Below are 23427 nucleotides of genomic sequence, written 5' to 3' on the forward strand. Positions count from 1 at the left end.
CATGTCAGATCGCAGTACTCTGATTTGTGCAAATACACAAAACATCTTTTCTGTATTTGAGCACAGATTATGAATTCAGTTTTCATTGTTTAATTTTCTAAATATTTACTGACCTAAGAATAAATACAGTAATGTTTTTTTTTTCTTAAATCATTTGTTTTCTTTAATGAGTCGCCGACAAGATTCTTGAGTGGGGCTTTTTCTTGCACTCCCTCATTGTTCCCCATGTCTAATTATATGCTCTCAGGAAAGCTCCAACACTTTTAATGTTGTCGGACAGTACAGCAGTCTTTTACTTCATCTTTTTTGGCTTCTTACAGATGTGCATTCATAGACGTACAATTAAAATCAACAACAGCTGAAGCTACAGCCTGCAGCCTGTCGCAGACAGCTCGTTTGCGGCATCAGAGAGGTTTTTGCATTTGGCTTGCATGCTGGGATTGCTCAAACACTCTGCATCTGCAGGCCAGCGCTCCACCCAGGTGTCCTTCCCCAACATGTAGATAAACCTGGAGGCGAATGTAAAAATAGGTTAAAAATGAAATGAGTTTAGCCCTGTTAGTGCTGCTGATGCACCTTCATTTGACATCTCACCACACCAGAAGCAGTCAAATTAAACAGATTATTTTTCTTAAAAGGATATCCAGTGGATAAGTGGAGAGCTTTCAGAAGGTTTAGTCGTTGTTTTGTTTTTTACTTCAGAGAATTTCTGAGTAATTTGTGTTTTATTGCTGCAAACTTTATTTTAGAGAAAATAATCTGACTTCTATTTTTTATACAGAAGTCACGTTAAAAGCTGTCTAGCACCGAGTTCAGGAATTTCCACATTCTATGACTACCTAAGGCTCAAAAATGTCACTTTTGTATTAAATTACTATCCGCACTGAAACCTATCAGTGTTGACATAATGTTCACAGTCTACTATAAGAGCATGTCACTCAGACTCTTATATTTTAAGCTCATTCAGCAATTTTGAGTGGTTTATGTGCTGCTATGCTTACTAGAACTGAGAATATTGTACTTGCTCACTTGTTATTGCCGGGGTCAGTGGTCCACTGGTCCTCTTTAGGACCAATGATGAGATACTGGGAGCCCAGTTTGAGGTTGAGTCCTTCTCTGCAGCCACCATGTGACAGGAAAAACCTCTTCTGACCAACTTCAACTCCAGCCTCCACACCTGGAGGGGTGAGGGAAAAAAACACTCTTATTAATTTAGAATTTACATAGAGTAGCTTAAAAATGTACTTTTATAGTCTGCTGTTAATGACAACTGAGCTAGTCAGTGAGCTACATAGCTAGACAGATTAAAAAGTTACACAAATATTAAAGTACAACATGTAGTCCAGTCAGGAGTTCACTTTGTACCAGCATTAGGCTGTTTGTCAAGATCTAGCGAGCTAGCTAGTCTCCTATTGACCTGGCTAGCTAGCTAGTCTCCTATTGACCTGGCTAGCTAGCTAGTCTCCTATTGACCTGGCTAGCTAGCTAGTCTCCTGCATCCACACCAGGAGGGTTGCAGGTAAAAAAACAAAATAAAACAAAACAAAAAAACATATCAATTTATAATTACTTAAAAAAGAATATATTTTTGTGGTGTGGTGTTCATATATGCTACTTAGCATAGATAGATAGATGGATAGATAAATAGAGTCGTTGTTGCCACTCACCAAGTTTAATAACTTGTGTAATCTCCATCTCATATTTATCATAGTAGCTCTGATTCATACTGAGCACCTTCACCTGCCAAACTGAAACACAGATTTAATGTTTAATATGAACATGTGTGTTCTGTGGTTGAGTGTCTATATTCTTCTTCAATAAATTGTTCATAATGTACATCGGCTCTGTTTCTGAAATCATACCGTGGTGTAAGCTTGCGCAGGCAAATATCTCTCTCTCTTTGTTGAGGAAATTTTGATGTTCAGGTTTTGAGATACAGCAGTCGCCTATAGAATAACACAAAGTGTAATGTTGGATTTATGGAAGGAAGCGTAAATATGTGATGATTTCCAGCTGCGGCGCCGTCACTTGTTACCCTGCGTGCAGCGGCAGACGTTGTTGTCACAGATCCTGCTGAGCTCCTCCCTGTCCTCCCTGGGAGAGTAAGTACGACTGCAGCGGTGATCTGGAAGAGCAGGGAGCTTTTAAAAATCTTCTCAAATGAGGTAAATTATGTAAACAATGACTTCGCATTGTGACAAATAGAAAGGGTCATATTTTGGGATTAATACAAACATTCATATGGGTCAAATTTCATAACTGGAAATTAAGAATACTGCCTCGAAAGTTTCAATTCCCCTTGTGTACGGAGTTGTATGTTTATATTTTTTTCAAGTTGCAACTGCAAACGTCAACATATTGTAATTAGGACAAAAGATACTGACCTAAAATAAAAATAAAAAACATAATCAGAGAAAAAAAAGATTAATATTTGTACTTTCTAGTAATTCTATGAGGAAGCACCATCAGATATTTTTATTTATCTCAAAACACTTTTTTTTTTTACACATTACTATGTGTAAAGTCAAAAGTTTAGAGTGCTGTTTTGTAGCCTAACTCTGCTTTAGATCTTTGACATGTCTGCTTGGTGGATATTATTTACAAATTGCATAATTTCTGAAGGCACTTGGTGAAATTGGATTTTATTTAGATGCGTCAGAACAAAGAAGTCTGAAAACAAGTCCTACTTTTCAGAATTTATCTGCAAAAATAAATGTTTTTTTTTTTTTTTTTTTACCTTTTTGTTGTTGCACAACAAAAAAAGGTCAAGCTTCAAATAAAATCTGTTGCTGTTCGTGGACGAATTGTGCAGCAGTTTTGAGGAATGAATACTTTTTACCAGGCACTGTAAAAATACAGATTCATTTCTGATGCACACACTCTGCTCCGTGTGTGTGAAGCGTGTTCACTTACCTGGGTTGTAATACTCGTAAACAGTGACAGAAGACGGCTGCAGCAGACCAACTTTAAAGGTCTGCTGCAGCCTGAAGATGAGAATTTCTGGCACTGTGTGCGAAACCTGAAAGACGGAAACAGAACAAAGATTTAGTGAGACAAAGTAAACCTGAAACATAAAATATTCCTCTGTGCAATGAAGAAAGCTGCTTAGTGCCTAAAAAAAGGAACTTTGCAATACGTAACATTTTGAGAAAATGTCAAGAGATTACAAAGTAAATACATTCAAAATATAATAAAAAAGTACAATAACAGCTGCACTTTTAAAGCTTTTGAATGAATAAACAGATGTGAACTCTGTCATCCGGTATCATACGTTAATAAACTCTGTTTTACCTTGAACAGGTGGATGATCAGAGACCCTCTGTCACTCAGATTATCTACGATCTTGAAGTTACTGATGTAATGATCCACAGAGTTGGACAGCTGCACAAACAAACAGAACAAATGTTAATAATTCAGAACTGAGCAGCTTTGTTATGATACATTATGGTATATTTGTGACATCCACCTCTAATCACCATCATAAAAGGTTTCTTACCATTTCCAGGTCTGAGTTTTCTGGGGTGAAGCCAGTGGGGAGGCTGATGTCCAGAACCACCATTCTGATGTCTCTGGGTCCCAAAGATCTGCAAACAACAGACAATGACAGACATTTTAAAATGTGAAAACAATAAGGAAGGGATAGAAAAATACAAAACCCTGATCATCTATAAAACCTGAATAGCTGTTGGTGCTTTAAAGGCAAAGGTTGACTTTTTACAGCGTCATGTATCATTATTTATGAAAATACCCATGAAATGTATCAGAAAGTCTCACCTCACGTTGATGGTGATCTGGTAGGATTTCTCTGCATCAGCTGGAGGCTTTTCTGGTGTTAAACGGAAACAATAAAAGTAACTTTATGTAAAATCTTATTACTCAACTGTATAACGGATTTATTTGCTATTGCTGCAATAATAAAGAGAAATATCTTTGTGTTTTTTTAAAGCCTCACAAAGTTTTATGATGGCAATTTTCATATATAAAAAATATTATTTATATTCCAGTGTTAACTTAGGCAGACAAATCCTTAAGTATTTAAGTTTATATTTATCAATAAAACTGTATTTTCAACCTCCAATTGTGCTAAAACAAACAAAAAAAGACGTAAATCCTGCATGTGTGAGATGGTGCATTCAATTACCGCTGGACTCCTCAATGTTAACGCTGAGCTCAAAGTGGCTGCAGGGAGTTTTCTCTTCTACTTCATGAAGCTGGTTGTAATGAGTCACAACCTGAGGGGAAAATTTAACAAATACAAGTAAGAAAAACATTTCAAATTTAAAATATTGTGTTTTTTTGTTGGTTTGTTTGTTTGTTTTTTTACATATGCTTACTCCTCCAAAATCCACTCCACAGTGAATCCTACATGCAGGTGCATCTCACTAAATATCTGTTGTTTATGCGTCTTTTTTTCTTCTGTTCAACTTTCCATGAATATGTTTGTCACACTGTGAACAGCTTGTTTGCAATGTGGCAACAAACAATGACTGGAGGTCTGATGGAGTCAACGGTAATCTTTTATATTGCAATACATTACCACTATTTTTACATTTAAAAGTACTAGTTTAATGGCCAATGTTTTTACAACTACTGGTCTTATGTACAATTCATGTTTTATTAGAAACTGGATTTCTATGAGCAGTAACAGTAATGAAAGCTTCAAATACTGCATGGCATACTGTGTGTAATGAATCTATATAATGACAATGGGTTTGCCTATATATTACTGAATTTAGGTTCAGTAATATAACTTGCTAAGACGTACTTTCATTCTAACTTTCATTTAAAGAGATTTGGCTTCGTAAATGTTGCTTCATACCTCCAGGATTCCTTGTCCGTTTCCTTCAGCCACCACTTCCATGTCGATACCAGCAGGCAACTAAACAGACAAACAGGTAACAAAGGCAGACGGTTCAGTAATAAAGCAATTAATAATTTCACTACCTGCATCCTCTAAAATGAAAAAAAAAAAAAAATGTTTTTTTAATGAAAGAAGTATGACTCACTTTAGAGGAGCGAGCAGCATAGGCGTTGTCGGGGTTGAAGTAGTAGCGGATTTCCTTGCGTCCGGTCATCCTGATGTCCACGTTCAGGCTGAGGTCAGCAGGCGGAGGCCGGCTGATCATGTACTCTGACAGAGCCTGGAGCACCACCATGGTGGACTGCAAGAAGAAAGGGATGAAAAATACATTTCTATTAAAGGCTCTGCCACAAAATATGAAAAGTATCATCTTTTTGTTGCACATTTAATTTGCCTACATATAATGAAATATTCAACCGAATCAATAAATAAGAGCTGATTTTGATTTGTGGTAAAGAGAGTAAAAATATGGAATGCAAATAAGCATTTAATAGTTCCAAGTTATTTCAAAGGTGGTATTTTTTGTGTGAATGCATTTAAATTGTCTGTGTCTGCCTTCAGTTGAGCCCGAAATTATTCAGATTTGGATTAAAAGTTATTGTGATTCAGCCAAGAAGTTTGTTTCTCACAGGAAATGACACTAAAATATTAAACAGCATGAAAGAAGAACAAATTTGAAAAAGAAACCCTACTTTTATTGAAATTTTATTAAAAAAAAAAATAAAATCTCAGAGGATCCTTCACACCCCCTCCATAATTACTGAGAAAAACCTTTTTGTCGTTATTATTGCTGACCAGCTTTTTGAATGTTTCCATGATTTATTTTTGCCTTTGAGGTTGGAAGGCCTCATTACCACCACCCTAATCTTTAACCACAGACTCTCCACTACAAGTCAGAAAAGTTCAAATTACTTCCAGTTGGAATAAAGACGGTGAAAACAAAAGATCACAATCTGGTAGAAGTATTCAGAACTTTGGGCAGGACTGTAAACTTTTTGCCTTTAATGCACTGCATATAATATTTTAGGTGTATTTTGGTATATTCTGAGGTAAAAACAGACGAGTCCACTCAGCTGGTACCTGAGTGGAGCCGAAGCCTCCTCCTATTCTTCTCTGACCGTTGAGCCACTTGAAGGGCGCCGCGGCCTCCTCCAGGCGTCCCAACTTTATCAGCGCTAGCAAAGCGTAGCCGGTTGCTTCCAGAGTGAACAGGTGGTTTTCTTTGTCAGGCCAGTGGCTCTTATCTAAATGAGCAAGCAGAAGACAGACGATGAGCAACGCAGAGTTTAAATTCAAGTCCAAATTGAAATGTAAATTTAAACTCAGGTCAAGTCCGACCCGACTTCTGTTCCGCGTTGAATAAGCCGACAGCACAGAGGAAACCAAAGAAGAAAGTACGATGTAGTTGTGTTAATCTACTTATTTCAGTGTAAATAGATGATTTGATAGTTTAACCTGTTGAGAAAATACAGAAAGTAAGTAATAAACACAGCACACGGCATGAGTGTTTCTCTGCTCCTATCAATCACACATCCCGGATGACGTGCACATGACTCACCCTGCAGTTACAACAAGCAACAAAATGGAGCCAGGAGACGTTAAGCAAAAGCTAAAAGCAGGAGAAGGTACACAGGCTTACTAACATGGTGGTCTAGAAACAAAAGCAGTAAAATCGTAATTACAATATGTCAGGTTTACTTCGGGTTCGGGTCTTTTCACTTAAAATAATAATAAAAGCAACATAACGGAGTTCAAATGCCAGCGATGCGACATCAAATCCAGTGGTATTGTTGGAGCGTTCATGTGGGGTATGAGGTACCTGGAGATGCTGCTTGGAGTAAAGTCTGATGGAGGTTGTCTTGTGTTCCCTGCAGAGCCAGAGCATAGGAGGCGATGGCCACCGTGTACGGCCTCCGCCCTCCAGTCTGCAGGGCTTTCTTCAGGAACTGGGTGCTCTTGGCGGTGGCCGACTGCAGCAGACAGGAAGTGACATCACAGACTTGAAATCACATTAAAGGAAAAAACTGTGGTAAAACTTAATGATATGAATGGGAGTCTAAACCACATGCGATCTACTGAGATCAATCAGATCTGTAATCTACGGGGAAATCTGCTGGTCCGTTTTTGTTGGCAGATGATGATGGGTCAGCGTTCAGCTGGTATCCATGGTAACCAAGTTCACAAAAGGAATGTAAAAATCTGCATTTATTTAGTCGTCACTAGATTACAAATGTGTTTTGACTCGACTCTGTCAGGGTAAATCAAACTCCACTTATTGGCCACTTTATTAGGTACATCAGATGATAATTCCCTTTAGAAGTCACCCAGTTAGTAAGTAAGCTTCACCTTTGTGTGCAAGTAAATGTAAATATAAATCCAATTTTTCTGTGAATATCTGAGATTTGTTAGAACCCATTAATAATAAAAACTAAATTTATTTGTCTATTTATTTGTAGATTGTTTACTAAACATATTACAAAACACGAAATGCAATAATTTTGCATTTCATGTGCTTAAGATCTCCTTCCCTTAAAAACTGCACAAAGATGTAAAAAGTAAATTTAAGGCAAATAAAATAACAATAATAGATACATATTTGTGTGTAAATTACCTCCACTTCGGACCTGTCACAGCTGATTCCTGCCTTCTTGGCTTCAGCAATTGCAATGTGGACAAAAGCCGTCAGGGTTATTTGTGGGTCGTCACCACGGAGACCACCCTGCAGAACAAGACCAAAAAAAAGAAAAAAAAAAGAAAAGAGGTTTGAAAACAAAAAGTCTAAATCTGAACGCTTTAGTATGTAAAAAAAGGTTTGCTTACTTATTAGAATATTTTTTTATTAAATGTCTATGTTTTGTTTCTTCTGATTTTTATAACTTTCTTGCTGCTCGTCTTTACATTTAATCTAAGATGTAAAATTATGCACAAATACATGCATATTATTTTATTATGCTTAAGATTATTTACATTACTTATAGTTTCGTATCAAAGTCAAACACAACTTAAAGTTGTTTTTTTATTTTATAATCAATTTATCCGATAGTATGATTTGCTTAAAAAAATCCTTAACAATTTTAGTTGAATGTGTTGCATTCCTAAACCAAAAAATAATCTTGTAGCCCATTATTGAAATGATCAAATTAAAAATTTGCTTAAATGAGAACTTTGTAATGAAATGTAAGCTAGAATAAAACAGAATAATCCCATATCTAACCGTTTGCTATGGAGACCTTTTTAAGAAGACTGGGTTTTTCATAAGCATAACTGATCCAGTGACTAGATGTTAGCTTACACACATACAGGAGAAAATAAGTAAAGAAAAAAATAGAAAAGGGACAAACTGCAGTAAACCAGACAGTGTGTGTCCCAGTCAAAGCCTCACAGTCATTGTGGTGGAATAAACTGGGTTGTCCTCTCTGTACACTCCACTTAAAGGTATGATTTTGTTGGTCACCAGGTACAGCAGAGGCTCGCACACTTGCTGCTCGTCCATGCTAACGATGGAGTAAGCCATGGAGAACACTTTGATGACGTACGCTGTGATCCTGCAAATTGAAACCCAGATGAGCCGATGTTCGGACACATGTGCTCACAAAACACCATCAGGACTAACTTTAAGCTGCTCCGACTAGTAACAACTAACAACCACTGAGGAAAGCTACGAAATTTATCTTTCTGCTTTTATCCTCTTCTAACACAACCCTTAAAGAGAAATTGGAATCAGGTCAAAGCTTTATAAAAACTGGTGGCGGAAAATTGGCATAAAAGTTCATTTTGGTGTATGTCTAACTACCTAATTTTGGGATTTTGCAATCAAATGTAAAACTGTAACATTGCAGGATTACCATGTACTTGCACCTTGACGCCTGTAGGGGGGGTATGAGCCGTCACTCCTTCTGTATTCCAACTGATTCTCATAGCCTAAGAAAAAAACAGCAAAACAGCATGAAATAATAGAAAGAGCAGAAAGAAATATTTCAACTTTCAGGCGTCAGACAACCGATAAGTGAACCATCAGAAATAATCCCCACCAAGTCAACAACAGGACACCGATACCGAGTGCAGAAGACTCAACGCTAACCGTTTTCTGTATCAGTACAGTGTTGAATGACATCAATGTGAAACGGAAAGTTGTAAAAGTAATTATTTAAAAGGAAACAGCAAGAGAGAGTGACTGTCAGTGTGAAGGTAAAACATACAACCGCAAAGCAAAGTGACTGTTTTATTCCAAGTTATTTTCCAGTTACTTAATGAATTAAAAATGTTGCAAGCCTTTCGGATTTCTCGAAGAATATGTTATTTACTTTTTATCTTTTTATTGGTCTATGAGGCAACAACTCCCCAGTGAAAGTACCAATTATCAAATCCTTCATTTCTCAATTTCTTTACATCGACAAAAACTCTTCGTTGCCGTCTAACCTCTCTTGATGTATCGGAGAGCCTCGTCTCTGCGATCCACCCCGACTCTCTCCCAGTTGTCGGTTCGGTCCAGATAGAGCGTGGCGATCAGCGGCAGAGTGATGGAGGCCAGGTTCTGCTCCACGCAGCCACCGGGCATCCGGATCAGAGACGCCAGCGAGTCCTCGCTGATGGAGTTATCGATGCTGTCCGCCAAGACGTTACCTGGAAGGAAACATTTACATGAGCAGAACGATCAGGAATCTTCTGTTTCTCTGTACTATTATTTTTAAGTTGCTTTTTCGACTCACCTCTGACATTAATGAACGTCTCTGGCACAGAGTTCGGCACGACCGACTCCAGTTCAGTCTTGCCGACGCGAATCGTCTGAGTTCCTGTAACACAGGGGTGTCAAACTCATTTTCGTTCTGGGCCAAATCGAGATCATGGATGCTCTTAAAGGGCCGGTTGTGCCAGAAGGTATCAATAAAATCTGTTCACAACCTGTTAAGATATCAATTAATTATTAAAGTTAAATATTATTATTTAACATCTTTTGTGGAACTAATTTGGAAATATTTGCACTTATTTAAGACGGTAAATGTGACTTTTTATTACTCGCTGTGCAGATCATGGACTATAATTTGACATCAATTAAAGCTGAGGCAGTTGTTTAATACCAATGAAAAGGTTTTTGATAATTTTTGAGTAAAATCTGCACTTAGCTCCCAATTATGTATTAGCGCAAAAAAAAAGTGCAGGGATTTGATGATTTTCCATGAATTTCCACAATAATTCACAAGAAACTGGAGGGACTGATTGATATAATTTGGCAGTAAACAGATAAAAACTTCTTTGATTTGATTGATAAAATAATATTTAAGCACACTTAGAGTTTAGTCTAGACTCTTGAGGGCCACATAAAAAGCTATGGTGGGTCGGATTTGGCCCACGGGTCTCGTGTTTGACACAGGTGCTTTAACACATAAAAGGAAATGTAGCAACTCAAATATTCTCATAAAATCTTGCAGAGCCTTCGAATGCGGTCGACTCGACATGGAAGTTAAAACGACATGCCTCCTTGAGAAGACGGGTTCAACACGGCACTCCAAACTTCGGTCTTCTGCACTCCGTCCATCTGTTTGAGCCAAGAGAAACTGATTACGCAAATTTTGTTGTAAAATCAAACTAAGACATTTTCAAAGTAAGTCAGTTAATTTACATACCAATACATCGTAATAGAACCCAATTCAATCCAGAGGACAGTAACTCACCACAACTCGCAGGAACTTCCGGATGCGGTCGCCCCCAGTCATGTCTCTGCCGACCACCATTACTTCCAGCGGCAGATTGCCCACCACCAGCGGCACAACGGTGTACGGCACTGCCACGGAGGAGCCCGCCGGCAGCGTCACTTCCTGGGTGTGTCTGTCCTTGAAGGCGACGCTGCACATGCCTTCGGTCTTCATCAGCACCACCCTGACCTGGACAGAAAGAGGCCTCAGGAAGCTGAACAACAACGGAGACGATGGAATAAAAATCGGAAAAGGAACGGGATCCTCTCACATGCATCTCATCGTAGCCGTAGTTGTGGATGACGGCTTTGATCTCCAACTGTTCGTACCTCGCCACAGAGTATGGGAGCTTGAGATCGACAAAGAAATGCTTCCAGGTTTTGAAATTATACGGCTCCGCCACACAGAAACCTACAGTGACACAGAGATCAACGATGAGTTTCTGAAGACGCAAAGGAGACGTTGTGCTTCCACTGCTGCTTGGATTTGTACCGTCTAACGGGCTTTTGTGACGTCTTGACAATTTGGTCTGCCTTTACACCTTCATCTGCCTTAATATTTAAATACTTACTGTACTGTAAAGCCAAAGACAGTTATGATTTAAGCAACAACTACATGTTTAGTCATGTACCTCCAGCAGGGGGGAATTTGAGTAACGATTAATACATCAGTCAAAAGTCTGCTCTACCTGTTTGATGTGATGCACTGATGGCCAAAACTCCCCACTCTGTGATGCTGTCAGGTAAAGCACTGTCCATGTTTTTCAAAGCAAACCTGTTGATCACATTCACAGTTTCATTACGTTCAGAAAGCTGAGAAAGAGAGAAAAAGAAAGGAAGAAAAAAGAGAGTTGGTCTTGCTGGAAAAGAGGCAAACCAAAAGAACTGGAAACATATTTCGTTGTCCAGCATTGCCGTCTATCTTGATCTCAAACATTGTTTTTGTTTTACATTAACAATTTCTGCCCAAATTTTTCAGACTAGATTTTGTCCCAACCGCCTCTGAGCTTCTGTACAAATGTAATCAACAGAAGGGGCAGTTCAGTGTGACATGATGAGATCATCTGTTCGGACGTAGCAGCTGCTCTCATCGGTTCGCTCACCCGTCTCTGTCCGTTTCGCTCGGCAGGCTCACATCTATCCACAGCCAGGACTCATAGAACTTGGAGCGGAGATAGACCTGAGTCTCATCCATGTACTCCCACTCTTCTTCCTCTTCATCGTCCTCCAGGGTATCCGACACAGGAGAGGGTATATGAGCAGGAGAGGGTATATGAGCAGACTCCACTAAAATGCGCATCACTTTGCTCGATTCTGCCAAAGGAATTCAGAATTTGTACGTTAGAAAAAAAACCCAACACCTGCACACAAAGGACATTTGCATAGTTGGAGAAGGTGTCCACTGTTTTTTCATGAAAAAGTTATCATCATCATAAAAAGAAAAACACTCATATAATATAATTCAACACGTTTATCATGTATTAACACTTTTGTTTTTGCTGAGATTGTCATAATGTGCAACCTTTAACACCAATGTGACCTTACATAAGATGGTAATATGTAATCAGTTTGGCAGTTTTTCACACAAACCAACTACACAAGCAAAAAATAAATAAATTAAAATAAAACAAAAAGTTGAGTTTGCGTATGTACCCCGTGAAGCCCATACTCTTGAAATTATCTTCACTCTAGGAAAGTCAGGATAAGGCACCACTATTTCACGGGTGTTCGGGGGACGGGTGGTTGAGGGTGGAGGGGTGGTCAGAGGTGGAGGGGTGGTGGGGATCTCCGTGCTGAACACCTGGTCTCTGTAGGTGGCACAGCAGTAGCGGAAAGCCAGGATGCACTCCGGGCCCTCGGTGATGTAGAGGGAGCGGCGGGTGCAGGAGTACGGCATTTTAATGGCCCTGAGGCCGTCTTTGCAGCAGCGCTGCTGCAGCTTCTCCTTATAGTGACTCTCTGAAATGAAGGAAGGGAACAAGTAGGGACATCAGAACCTGTTGTTGGTGCTATCACCGTGACATTTCCATAATAGGAGCTGCTTTGGTTTCAAAATGTTGATATTGGAGGAGGTTCTGGCAGAATTTGGACAAACTGTTCTGTCAAGGTCACAGATAATGAGAAGATTTACCAACTGCTTTATAGCTGCAGTATTTTACTTTTAATAAAAATAGATATACATGGGTTTTTTTACATATTTGTTCAAACTGTCATTATGTTGTGAGAGTTTAAGACAAGTAATCAGTGAAAAAAAAATCAAACTCCTTCCCCCAGTGCTCCCACTACAAACTGCAGAAATATGTCACTCAGTTTCAAGCAACCAATCAGAGATAGGAGGCGGGTCTTAGCGCTGGCAATCACTCTCGTGTATTACGCTAGAGCTAGTTCATCACAACATAGCCAGCAATGAATGCTAAGGCTAGTTAGCACAGCCACAGATGACGGTGGATAAACGGTTTTCTTGGAATGATAAGTTGTTTCTCCGCCATTAACATGTTTAGTGGCACATACATGAGCATGACTGACAGCACCAAGACTTTCCTCCTGGCTCTGATTGGCTGTTTTTGACAGTGAGACAGTGAATTTTTGCAAATGGCACTAGTAGCTCAGGGAGGAGGTGAAGAAGCTTAATTTTGCCCGTCTCATACGCCTCAGATCCCACAAATATGAAAAAAATAATATTTTGCTGTTTTAACAAAATCGCCAGTATTCTGTATTTTATCTTAAAAAAGAACTGAAATCAAATCTCAACATCTTGATACTCACCCAGCCTTGCTTTACGTTGTATGAGTTCAGCAGAGCGCCTCCTTCTGGTACTGCCTGGACACTGCAGGGCTGAAATGGGAAACGGAGATGGAAAGAAGGAATATCTTTTGAGAATGTTCGCAGTGTTGTTGTTTTATGTGTTTTAGTAACTGTGCTTCACTTTCAGAAAAACTTAGGACCGGGACTTTGACATGTTTGTCATGCAAAAGTCCTGAACCGGAACTTTGTTTTTTGTGTGTTTCTGGTGCACCAGTAAATCTGATGCTCAATCGGCATCGATGGACGACAAACCCGCTTCTCTTGGCCCACTGAGGTTAATTTTGCTTCAAAAAATGATCTGATGGGACTCTGGGAATGACTACTGTTCTGTGCAAGTCGTGTAAAAAGGAGTTAGCTTAATACAAAACTATTCAAGCCTAGAGTAGCATCTCAATGTAAAACATGTTGATTAGCTCAGACCTACCTAATGCTAATGTCAGCATCCATAGTCCACATTTATAAAGAGGGATTCTTTCAAAGAAGCTACACAAATGATGTCTGAATTGATATATTATTGCTAATAAAATATCAACAAAATGCTACCAAATTTGATTTCATTAATTACAGACTAACAATGAATTTGATTGCAAATTTGAATCTTGTCCCATCACTATAACATGCTCTCTTAGGTAGAAGAGAAGAGGAGCTACTTTTATTTATCAGTTATTTCAATGAAGGTGAAGTTTTATTCTTAATAGATGAAAATAATAGTAACAAGAAAGAAGCGACGTCCCCATGACATGGTATTTCTTCCCAGTAGTTTAAGATGCATTTTTGAGGTAAAGCTGCTCTCAAATCTTACTAAACTTGTTGGCTCTTATGGTAAAATAAAAAAAAAAAAACTCTAAGCTGAATCAGTTCCAAACAATTTCTAGCAATAATTCTTCCGATTTGATAACGGAACTGGTCTGTGCAAATTACTCTGCCTGGTGTCGGTTTTGACTCCGCCGCTTGAGAAGTAAAGAAGTCCGGCGTCTGTAAAGACTCCTTTGGCGTCTCGCCCTCCCCCTCTGGTGCAGCCGATGTCTCCGTGCTCCACCACGTCCCAGAGCTGAGCACAGGACTCCGTTAAGAAAAAGGCTAAGACAGGGGTGCCCAAAGTCGGTCCTCGAGGGCAGGCGTCCTGCATGTTTTAGTTCTCTCCCTGGTTGTACTAACAACCTTTTCAGCTTGTCAATGTTATTCTTAGGCCTTCTAACGAGCCATCATTTGATTCAGGTGCATTAAACCAGGGAGAAAACTAAAACATGCAGGATGCCGGCCCTCGAGGACCGACTTTGGGCACCCCTGGGCTAAGGCTATGTAGACCAAAAACCATTTTATACAGACTTGTAACATTACAGCATATTCCAAATGTACACATGTACATCCCTCCCCTTCCCCAGATTTAATAAGTGAATAAATTAAAGACATGCCTTTTTCTGTGTGAGTCGCTCCCCGTTGAGCAGATACACAGAATTGTCCACAGCCACCAGGCTGACCTTTGCCCCCGGGTCTCCTCGGATCTGGAAGTGGAAGTTTTTCCCGGGTGTGTATTGACGCTGTACGGAGTCTGTTGAAACTTTCAGCTGCACAAAAATACAAAAGGAACAAGACAACTTTAAATATAGCTATATATCGTTCTGTACTTTCTGCCATTTAAATACAATCCATAGTTGCTGAACCATTGGATACAGGTTCCTGCATCCAACGGTTCAATTCTTCTTTAAAATGGCATTTTAAAGTCTCAGTTTGTTAATGAAATGCATATAAAACCACACAAACTAACCAAACTGCGTCTGACTTTTAACTTTTATTCTCTATGTGAATCCGAAGCATTCAAACAGAACCTGTTGGCTCCGAGAAGGAACTAAACACTCACCCCTCCAACACAGCCGTCCACCACGTCGATCCAGACCGAGTCCGAAACCAGCTCCTCCAGCCCCGACCAGGGAATGGTGAAGAACGCCACGACCCGAAACGACGGCATCATGTCCGCCGTGACCCACAGCCCAACGCTGGTCACCAGCTGGCCCGTCACGTCCTGACGCGCGGCGCTCACGATTTTACCCTTATTCAGCACCTGCAGGTGTTTGGGGAAAAACATTAAATAGTTTAATTCTAGTAGATTTGACCCTCGATTAAGATTGGAGCTAACAATTGTAAATGATTGTTCAATCAATTTGTCTGAAGATTGACTGATTAATCAGATAACAAAAAATGACACAGAGTTTTAATTTAACCACTTCAAACTTTTCAATAAACTATTAGAAATATGTTACAATATTAATGTATAAAAAATAATTCAACATTTTATTTGAACCAAGTTTAGATAAAACTTTGCCACTTTGCCAGGAGTTTTGACTAAAACATTTTCACACACAAAGGTGTTTCTATCTTAAATGCAAAATGTATAGTTTTGTTTTGTTCTTTTTACAGTTTCGGCTTCATTACTGCTCTGAATATTCCTACTGATTTTTAGCATATGGCATTTTTGTTTTAGTCTGTATTCTCCAGTTACCGATTAATCAATTACTAATTTAGCTGATGATTATTTCATCATTATTTAATCGTTTCAGCCCAGTCCTGATTGTTGTTCTACTTGTTGTAACATTTTGCTTGATCTCACCAGATAGGTGATGTGTTTGATGAACTCTCTGTGTGACGGGTCAGATAAAGAGATGGAGAACTGCAGCGATAGTCTGTCTCCTACAGACACTCTGTTGGTTCCTGTGGAGATGTACAGGTAGTTCTGCTGCCCCCTGCTGGTCATGTAAGGCTGAAGCCTAATCTGCTGCTTGGCCTGCTGTTCCGGTTTCAGGTCAGCCTGTGCCGTCTCAGCCTGGAAAGCAAAAATCCCAGACGATAGAGGTCTTTTGCACAAACATTGGTGGGAGTGTGAAATGTGTGCAGATATGCAAAAAGTTTCTAAATTCTGAGTTTTCATAATGTCAATTTATTTACATAGCACATAAAAACAACAGAGTGAAGCAAGATACAACAGTAAGAACAAGAGGAGGACAAATATACTCCCATAACCTCTCAGAATAAGAGATTTTTAAACTCTGACCAGAATCAGAATAAAAATGGGTCTGGAGCAAAGATTTAAAAGTGTCAACAGCCTCAGCAGACATGAACAGGAAACACCTTCCAAAGTTGAGGAGCACAAATTGCGCCTCTGAATTTTAACTTAGGAACACCTCAGAGCAACTGGTTGGTTGACTGAAGAGCTCTTGTGTGGATGTTAAGACGACTGCAGAGAAATAATTGGGCTAAATCTTTTCAAATCTGAAAATCAAGCCAGAACCGGAGATATGTGCTCACGTCTTTTAGTGTCTGTTGAAGATGAGCTGCTGCGTTTTGACCGTTTACATAGCCGAACGTACGACGTGCTACCACGATCTCACAGAGGTAATAACTGCATGAATCATTTTTTTCAAGGTCTCTGATTGGGAGATACGACTTCACCATCAAACAACTTGATTTAGTTGGAAGAAACTGACTGTCCCAGCAGCATTTATCCATTCTAATGCTATATTACCATGCAGCTGTACTCACAGTGAGCGTTTGAGGATGTTGTACGTTGGGCATGTTGATGCTGGCTCTGGCGGTGCCTGATGAGACGGTCAGTGGTGCGTCCAGATGAGTCAGCTTGACCAAAACGTTTCGGGCTGGGGAGCCGTCGTGCTGGCTCACCTGAATCTGGAAGAGTTTATGAATGCTGTTAGGTTTTTATTGTTAGTCAAAGCTAAAGAACTATTTGATGTAAAGCAAAAACATGGAAGGCGGTCCTTACTGTTAGGTCTAATGGTATTCCTGGTTTGAAGTACTTTGGCACGTCTTTAAAAGATAAGACATATGGGGACTCTACGATTTTAATCCCAGTCTTTTCTGCCTCGACCAGATCGCTGCCTGAAAAGGTCAGAAACTGAGTCACAAAAAGGAACGTTGAGCCACTAAACATGAAACCGAACTTCATTAACTCACCTTGTCTTTCAAATATATTATTCATACTCTAACAAACTAAAGTACTGGAGTGTGATTTAATAGAGTAACACATTATAGTGAAAATTCAAGGTCACAAACTCCCTCCTGCCAATTCATCTGAGCTGAGGGGAGAATTGGAAAATGGCAGATTAGGTAACTCTAAAAAGTACAAATTCACACCAAACTCCTCAGATATGTTTTAAAAGTGTAAACCGTACATATGTTTCCCTCTACTTTAAAATGTTTTAGAACTTGTGATGGTGTCGTTCATAAAATCTTCAAAAAACAGATAAAAATGTATTACTGTAACATTATGAGACTTTGAAAAAGTAAAATGTTGCACCTGTACTAGTACAGGTGCAACATTTAATAGAAATGTTTTTCATTTTAATCTCCATCTGCATTGTGAGGTAATCTGAACTTTTGGCACAAAGTGATTTCAGTGGTAGAAGCGCACTACCGCTGATGCGCTAATAGTGGAGTTAATGTTTTGTTTAGCGCCGTAGCATTTTTGCTAACTTTGTATTTAGAGCACTTAGCTTCCTCTTAATTGATTTTTCCAGACAATTTCTAAAGCGCAAATTAACTTGGCTGTTTTGTGAACCTTCAGCTGAACATAGGGCAGAATTTGTTACTGACAAAGACCAATAAAAAACTAACATATCTAACTTGATTATTAAAAAGATTTTCTCTTTCCCAGGAGGTCAAACGCAGTGGATAGACATCCGACCTTAACTATGCAACAGACTTGCTCTGATAACACCAGAGAACTCGATAAGCTCGGGTCGGATTGCAACATCCTGGAAAGTTTGGGCCTCGAAGCAACAAACAACACTGTGTAGCTGGTTGTCATGGAAACAAATCAAAATGTTATCAAAATCCTTTCAAAAATCAATCTAAAATGAAAGCCGATCTTTACATCCAGTTATGGTGGAGATAAACATCCAACCAGCAGGTTGTTTTCTTACCTGTCTTGGTGACCACAGATGCTTTCACGTAAACAGAGTTTCCCACTAAGCTCCTAATGTTGGGGTAAGCTCTCCTGAGCTCCTGCATGCTCAGAGTGACGGTTCCTCCATCCAGCTGCAGGCATGAGGAGGAGAAAAGCACTGAATTTCCACATTTCTAAAGCGTTAACTTCATAAAAACTAACACATCACCTTCAGAAGGTTTTGTCTAGTGAACTAAAAGTCTTGAGTTGCTTTGGACTTTTAACACCAGCATTGTATTTCCCTTTTAACACCAGCATTGTATTTCCCTCCCTTCAATTGGAGATAAGATCTCAAATTGGTGAGAAATATTTAGAAAATCTGCAAGAAAACATCCATATCAACATCTAAGCAGGTGGGATGTTATATTTATGGGTTTTTTAATATAGAGGTATAGGTTTAAACTGTAACGATGTGTGAGCGCCCTCTAGAGGTGTGGGAAAAAACAAATAAAGTATCTCCAAGCTCTCCCAGTTCTTTATTTTTTAGGCCATAAATACTTTCTTCTACATCCAACAGAGTATTAGGGTCATAGTAAGAAAAAAAAACAAAATTAAAAATTACAAAAATAAAGCCATGCTATTAAGAGAATAAATTAATAAGAGAATAAAGTTACAATAAAATGAGAATAAATTCATAGTGTTACAAGGATAAAGTTACATTACGTGATTAAAGTTGCAATATTACAACTATTCTCGTAATACTACAACCTTATTCTTGTAATATTATGACTTTATCACCGTTTGACTCGATTCTTTTAATATTATTCAATCAGTTGTTCATAACTGATCAACTTCCTGCGCCAATTTCTCTGCAGATAAGAAACTTTACCAACTCTGTGTTTTGGTGACATGTTCATTATTTTCACATCAGACCGCTCAACTGATGTGAAAATAATATTTTCCTTTTGAAATATTTTACAAAAGGAAAATATTTCAACCACAGAGAATAAAAATACACACATGTAACTTCAAAAACTGAACGCGGCAGGACAAACTTACGTCCGACACCTGCTTCACGGCAGGTAACCTCGTCATCTCCTGGTTGAGTTTCACTCCGAACACAACGTAAGCCGTCCCCTGAACCGGCTCCCCAAACAAGTACCTGAAATTTAGTCACAAATCGGCTGTTTGGCTCACAGTTATTGTCTTGCTTTCCTGTTTGTTTGGCCAGAGAGCCAATGAAGTTTGAGCGCGACCAACCTTGCAGAAATTTCCACAACCAGTTCGTTGTCATCCAGGCTGAGGAAGGGCTTTCTAGGGGTCAGTGTAACGTTGAAGGCAGGGAGAACTTGAACACAAAACAATTACAGGTCAGCTGTTTGAAAATATGACCTACATAAAACCTAAGTTACATCCCATGGATTTAGCCTCAGACATTTGTTTATTTATTTTAAGATGTCTTGCCTTATGTATCCATAGCTTACAGTTTATGCTCTTTGTTCATACAGAAGTCAGACACTATAGTCATCACTGCTCCCAACAAAGTCAATAAGTTTTTACACTAATGCTTGCACTAAAAAACATGTGGGGTCCAAATGACCTCGTTTCCTAAAACCGTCAGAGGATTTCAGTAAATACTCAAATCTAAAGCTTAAGATTTCTGGATAATTTATAGTAGAACATCAAGGAAAGAACATAGATTAAGACTCTAGAAGAGTACAGCACATAAAACCGTGATGAATGTTGCTTTGAACTTTGTCAAATTTACTTCCCCTACCATATTTCTTCACCTCGAAACGGGAGGTGAAGGCGTTCTGCTGCCAGTGGTCAAACTTTGCCGTCAACAGCCATGTTCCTTCACTGTAACACAGACACATTACAGAAAGTCTGTAAAATCAAAGGAAAAATGTCCTTAGGTTGAAAAAACAGTTTAATAATTTATAAACTAAATAGAATTTAAACGGTGATAGTTTTGTGAAAACAGCTGGTTTCCATCCGATCGCAAATCTGATGTGATAAACATGAGGAAACTACTGCTTTAATCAAAATACCTTTATAACCTGGTTATAACGTCAAGAAACTTTTAATCAGTGATAATCATTAATTTCCAATTTTGTTGAGTTGAAGTATGATATGTTAAAATGGGAAAGACAGTAGAACATGTTACACAGAACAGTGCTGATCTAGAGCTAGAGCAACTTTTAGAAAACTGAAACCAATGGAAATCAAACAAAAAAAATGGATGTGGAAGACACTGAAGAGGAAATTAACTGGAGGTTGGAGAAACTGCCAGTCTCACTGTCTTTAATAAACGATTAAATTTCTTAGAATGCATTTTGCCAAAGCGAGTTATTGCCTTCTAGATGTTCCCCACTGTATTTATCCATATTGCACAACTTAAAGGAGGCTAATTGCTGACCGCAACTTAACAGATTAGAGAAGCCTAACGAAGAACAAGCCAAACAAATTCGCTCATCTTACTTGACGATGTCAGACAGAGGGAAGGAATCGGCGTAGATGCCCTGAGTGGGCCGGGTCCTGGAGACCTGACTGACCACCACCCCGTCTGGATTCTAACACACAACATTCAACATTTGAGTTAAATAACTATTGGATCTCGTGGTTGATTAAGTTTGACAAGGTGTTACCTGAATGTCTATAGTGATGGAGCTGTCCAAGGCCTTAAAGAACAGAGAAGACACGAAAGCTCGGAAACGAACTGGTAAAAGAGAGCAAATAAAAGATTTAGTTTCTAGTACACACACAACCTAACATCTTACACAGTTGCAAATATGCTTTGACTGTTTCTTGAATTAGTTTTTTTTAATGTGTTCTGTTCTCACCGGTGTCTCCGGGGTTATAAATGGGTTTGTCGGTTTGGACGAAGATGTAGCCAGAATGAAAGGACACCATCAGCACTCGCTCCATGGAGTGATGACTGCCAAAGTTCACTTGCAGATAAACAAACTTGTTCTTTTTCTCCTCACGATTCAAGAGCGCGGATGAAAGCTGCGACAACCAGAAGGTTTACAATTGGTAACTGTTTGTGGAAACAGTTTTAAAGTGTGTTAAATAGATTTTGCTTGGCATTATAGAGAAACTATGCTGACAACTTTCAAAACGTGGCTAAAGGAAAACAATGTGAGCCAGTATTTATTTAGTTAGAACCTATGTACCATAGGGAAACTGCAACATATTTCACCTCTATGCTCTTGAGAACATGGAAACCATTTTCCTGATTGAGTATGGCCGTCTCCTGGAGGAGCATAACGCTTTTGGTGAAGTCCTGGATGACGATGGAGGCAATGAGCGGAGTGGGTAAGCCGTCTGCCTGTAAGTAGATGTTTTCTTCGGTGTCGGTCCTCAGGATGTCGGGAGCCACCAGAGTGAACCTTCGGGGAAAACACCGCGACATTAGACAGGTACATTAGCGTGTCGGCGTAATGACTGGCAGGTAACAAGTGCCACTGATGAAAAATGAAATTCGCATTTTTATTAGGTTTTTCAACACAAACACGAATATAGTCCTCTAGAAATTCTCAGGCTAAGCGTCGTTTGCTTGTTCTAAATATGGTTTTTATACACCACTAACAGTAAAGGTGGATTAAGCTAGCGTTGTAGTTGGGGCACGTGAGGATGCGCACGTACCTGCCCAAATTTCCAAATTATAAGATACCTTCTCGTGCGCCTTTGATTTTTTTTTTTTTTACTTTTGACATTTTTTACACAAAAACACGGTGGACCGCTGGTAAGTTGCTGGCAGGTTTTCTGGGGGAAAACAACTCACCAGTATGTTTTGGAAATATAGTCCATTACTCTATTTGCAATGAATGTTCCAGCCCTTTTTTATTGTTATTTTTTTTAAATTACGGAAGTATATCAACTTTTTGATGAGATTCTAAGGTATTAAAATTAACCGTACTACATCTGCGTCTGAATACCAGAATTGTTGTAAAGATTTTTCGCATTATGTCAAAACATTAGAATGTGTGAATTAAAATCAAGAGATACAAGTCAGAATCGTGTTAGCGTTACAAGTTTATTTATTTGTTGGGTTGTTTACTCTAATGTAACAGTACCTTGGTGAAGAATCGATGGTTTTCTTTGCATCTTGTACACTGCAAATAAATGGGACAAAGAATCACTTCAGACATGACACAACTGAATGATGCGGGGGGATGAACACGTTGTACTGTACAAATGTGGTATGAAAAACATAAATTTGTTTAGTTTTTATTACGTCAAACAAAATGTTCTACCCTGTAATACTTTGAAGCATTAAGCAACTCTTTTTAACTGGAAGAGGCTGGTCAAACATGAATATTAATCCGATATTGCAAACATAGCCTTATCGTTTCATAGTGTTTTTGATATATTTATTGTAATAATTATTGGTATAGATATTACAGATCTTGTGTTACAATAATACCACCTTTGATTACTTACTGAAGGATCTCCACGTATTTATCAAACGTTATCTCTCTGGAGATAAAGATCAAAAATATTACCTGAAGCTTGTAGATGTCAATGTTGCAACCACTCACACAGCTTAATGCCTTCAAACACACTGTACCTGAAAGGCACTTGGCTGCAACACACAAAATTTTGGTTAGCTATTAAAATTTTGATATGAACAGCAGAAATTCTTATAGAATACAAATCTCACATTCTTCTGTTACTGCCAAAAATCTGTCCATCAGAATTGCAGAACAGAAGGAGAAATAAAATATTTTGCAGCCTCCATGGAAACATGTTGATCGTCTCAGAGATTTCCGTGGACTGGGATCAAGTATACAGTCGTGGAGATGTTCCGGTCATGGGTGTCCGATCGATTGTGAACAAACAGAAAAACAAACCAGGGGCAGCCTTTGAGCTTGGGCAAAGGGTCAGAGGTCCACTGTGGAAAAGAGAAATTTCAGAGATTACAAAATACTTATTTTAACGGATTAGTTTCTCTATCGACACATCCAGTGGTTTCCGAAACAACAAAAGGGAAACGCAAATGACTCATATTAAAACATCTTCCTCATGTTTAAACACAGCTCTTACTGTTGGTTTATGTGTCCCAGGACAGGCTGAAAATGAAAGAATCCCACGTTACTGGAAAAGAAGAAGAAAAACAAAGAAAAACACACAAACACTCTTAATCTTACTGTTCTAAATGACTCTGCC

The 23427-nt window shown here is 39.0% G+C and overlaps 1 protein-coding gene across 2 annotated transcripts; it reads right to left on the reverse strand.

The window, feature by feature from the left end:
• Positions 1-148: 148 nt before the first annotated feature.
• On the reverse strand, positions 149-23074 carry c3b.1 (complement component c3b, tandem duplicate 1). 2 transcript variants are annotated; one of them, XM_007574077.2, is made up of 44 exons: positions 22922-23074; positions 22829-22843; positions 22702-22737; positions 22335-22373; positions 21458-21647; positions 21099-21264; positions 20904-20974; positions 20737-20828; positions 20033-20115; positions 19516-19603; positions 19315-19417; positions 18293-18407; positions 17134-17249; positions 16896-17039; positions 15967-16179; positions 15220-15420; positions 14774-14926; positions 14280-14409; positions 13320-13388; positions 12207-12512; positions 11657-11867; positions 11243-11328; positions 10826-10965; positions 10534-10743; positions 10337-10397; positions 9571-9654; positions 9281-9484; positions 8707-8782; positions 8244-8406; positions 7473-7580; positions 6681-6831; positions 5942-6105; positions 5007-5162; positions 4820-4879; positions 4142-4232; positions 3775-3826; positions 3497-3584; positions 3292-3381; positions 2914-3019; positions 2036-2125; positions 1863-1946; positions 1668-1748; positions 1030-1177; positions 149-509 (listed from the first exon to the last, which is right to left on the reverse strand). In XM_007574077.2, exons 1-44 carry the CDS (start codon positions 23005-23007, stop codon positions 365-367), a joined length of 5265 nt encoding a protein of 1754 aa, XP_007574139.1. In that variant the 5' UTR covers positions 23008-23074; the 3' UTR covers positions 149-364. The 2 variants fall into 2 exon arrangements, with proteins under 2 accessions (XP_007574139.1, XP_007574138.1); XM_007574076.2 differs by having other exon boundaries at positions 22702-22843; positions 22922-23056.
• Positions 23075-23427: the final 353 nt, after the last annotated feature.

Source organism: Poecilia formosa, unplaced genomic scaffold, assembly GCF_000485575.1.
Source record: "Poecilia formosa unplaced genomic scaffold, Poecilia_formosa-5.1.2 Scaffold344, whole genome shotgun sequence".
In the NCBI taxonomy this organism is placed as follows: domain Eukaryota; kingdom Metazoa; phylum Chordata; class Actinopteri; order Cyprinodontiformes; family Poeciliidae; genus Poecilia; species Poecilia formosa.